General features: G+C 49.9%; 1 protein-coding gene across 1 annotated transcript; it reads left to right on the plus strand.

The window, feature by feature from the left end:
- Positions 1-364: 364 nt before the first annotated feature.
- Positions 365-1,312, plus strand: LOC120378887 (olfactory receptor 52R1-like). The gene has a single exon (XM_039497135.1). It carries the CDS (start codon positions 365-367, stop codon positions 1,310-1,312), a length of 948 nt encoding a protein of 315 aa, XP_039353069.1.
- Positions 1,313-1,633: the final 321 nt, after the last annotated feature.

Below are 1,633 nucleotides of genomic sequence, written 5' to 3' on the forward strand. Positions count from 1 at the left end.
ACACTGGTGGTTCCTGCTGGTGCCTATTAAGGTTTCCCAAACTATGAAGTGAAGGAATTATTAAGCCATAGTGCACCATAAAACATGAAATTGGCATTAGTAGTGTCAATTGTTCATACTTCATTTCTCTGAATAATGAAAATATCATTTTTTCAAAGGGTGAAGAGCAACTAAATTGCTTCACCCATGAGAACAGCCTCCAGTAGTGCATGTAGTGTCTCATATTAACTTTGTCTCTCCATCCAGGTATCTGTATTCTGACCATCACCCTAGGCCCTGGGCATGTACAGGAAGTCAGGGGAACATACAGTACATTCAGGGGACACCATTCTGCCTCAGTGTTGGACACCTTCTCCTCGACTCCATGTCACATTCCAACACAACCGACTTCACCAACCCCTCCACCTTCATCCTGCTGGGCATTCCTGGCCTGGAAGCAGCTCATATCTGGATCTCCATCCCATTCTGTGCTATGTACATCATAGCCGTCTTGGGGAACTTCACCATCCTGTTCATCGTGAAGAGGGAGCCAAGCCTCCATGGACCTATGTACTATTTCCTCTGCATGCTGGCTGTCACCGACCTGGTCCTGTCTACATCCACCCTACCCAAGACACTGAGCATCTTCTGGTTCAATTCTAGGGAGATCAATTTCAATGCCTGCCTCATCCAGCTGTACTTCCTTCACTGCTTCTCAGTGATGGAGTCTGGGATCTTCGTGGCCATGGCTTTTGATCGCTACATAGCCATCTTCCACCCCCTGAGATATTCCACCATCCTGACAAACCCTGTCGTGGCCAAGATTGGTCTGGCTGTGGTGCTGCGGGGTGGCATGCTCGTAATGCCGCATCCCTTCCTGGCGAGGAGGTGGCCGTATTGCAGAACCAACATCATCCTGCACTCGTACTGCGAGCACATGGCCGTGGTGAAGTTGGCCTGTGCCGACATCCGCATCAGTAGTTATTATAGCCTCTTTGTGATTTTCTCTGTGATTGGTCTGGATGTGTTTTTTATCACTGTTTCCTATATCTTTATCCTCAGGGCCATCTTCAGCCTCCCCACAAAGGACGCCCGGCTAAAGACTTTTGCGACCTGTGGGTCCCACCTCTGTATCATCTTAGCCTTTTACATTCCAGGACTCTTCTCCTTCCTCATGTACCGATTTGGTCACAATGTGCCCCTGCATTTCCACATTCTCATGGCCAACGTGTACCTCCTGGTGCCCCCCATGCTGAATCCCATCATCTACGGGGTGAGGACCAAACAGATCCGGGACAGGCTGCTCTGGCTCTTTGCTCATAAAGGGACCTAAAGTTTTCTCCTGGTGCTCTGGCTCTCAGACCGAGCCCCATGCAGAGCTGGCTGGTGACATAGTGTCAGACCCTTTCCCCCGAATCACTGATTGGGATGTCAAGGAGATATTAAACCCTTTCCTGACCTTACTGTCATGTGTCAGCCTGATGAACTGAGGACTCTGTCTGTGTACAACTCATTAACTCAGAAGGTGGCCATCTTTCTAATTGCTGATCAATGGACTTCTCAGGCCCCACCCCTGCCCTGCCTCTTCTCCTCGTATTCCCCCAAGGCCCAAACCCTGTTGCTTGCTACTCTCCTCCCCCCATCAGTCTGTGGG

Source organism: Mauremys reevesii, linkage group 1 (assembly GCF_016161935.1).
Source record: "Mauremys reevesii isolate NIE-2019 linkage group 1, ASM1616193v1, whole genome shotgun sequence".
In the NCBI taxonomy this organism is placed as follows: Eukaryota; Metazoa; Chordata; order Testudines; family Geoemydidae; genus Mauremys; species Mauremys reevesii.

Excerpts from the sequence above, each read along its gene's own strand:
- LOC120378887 (XM_039497135.1), top strand. The coding sequence starts at position 365 with ATGTCACATTCCAACACAACCGACTTCACCAACCCCTCCACCTTCATC.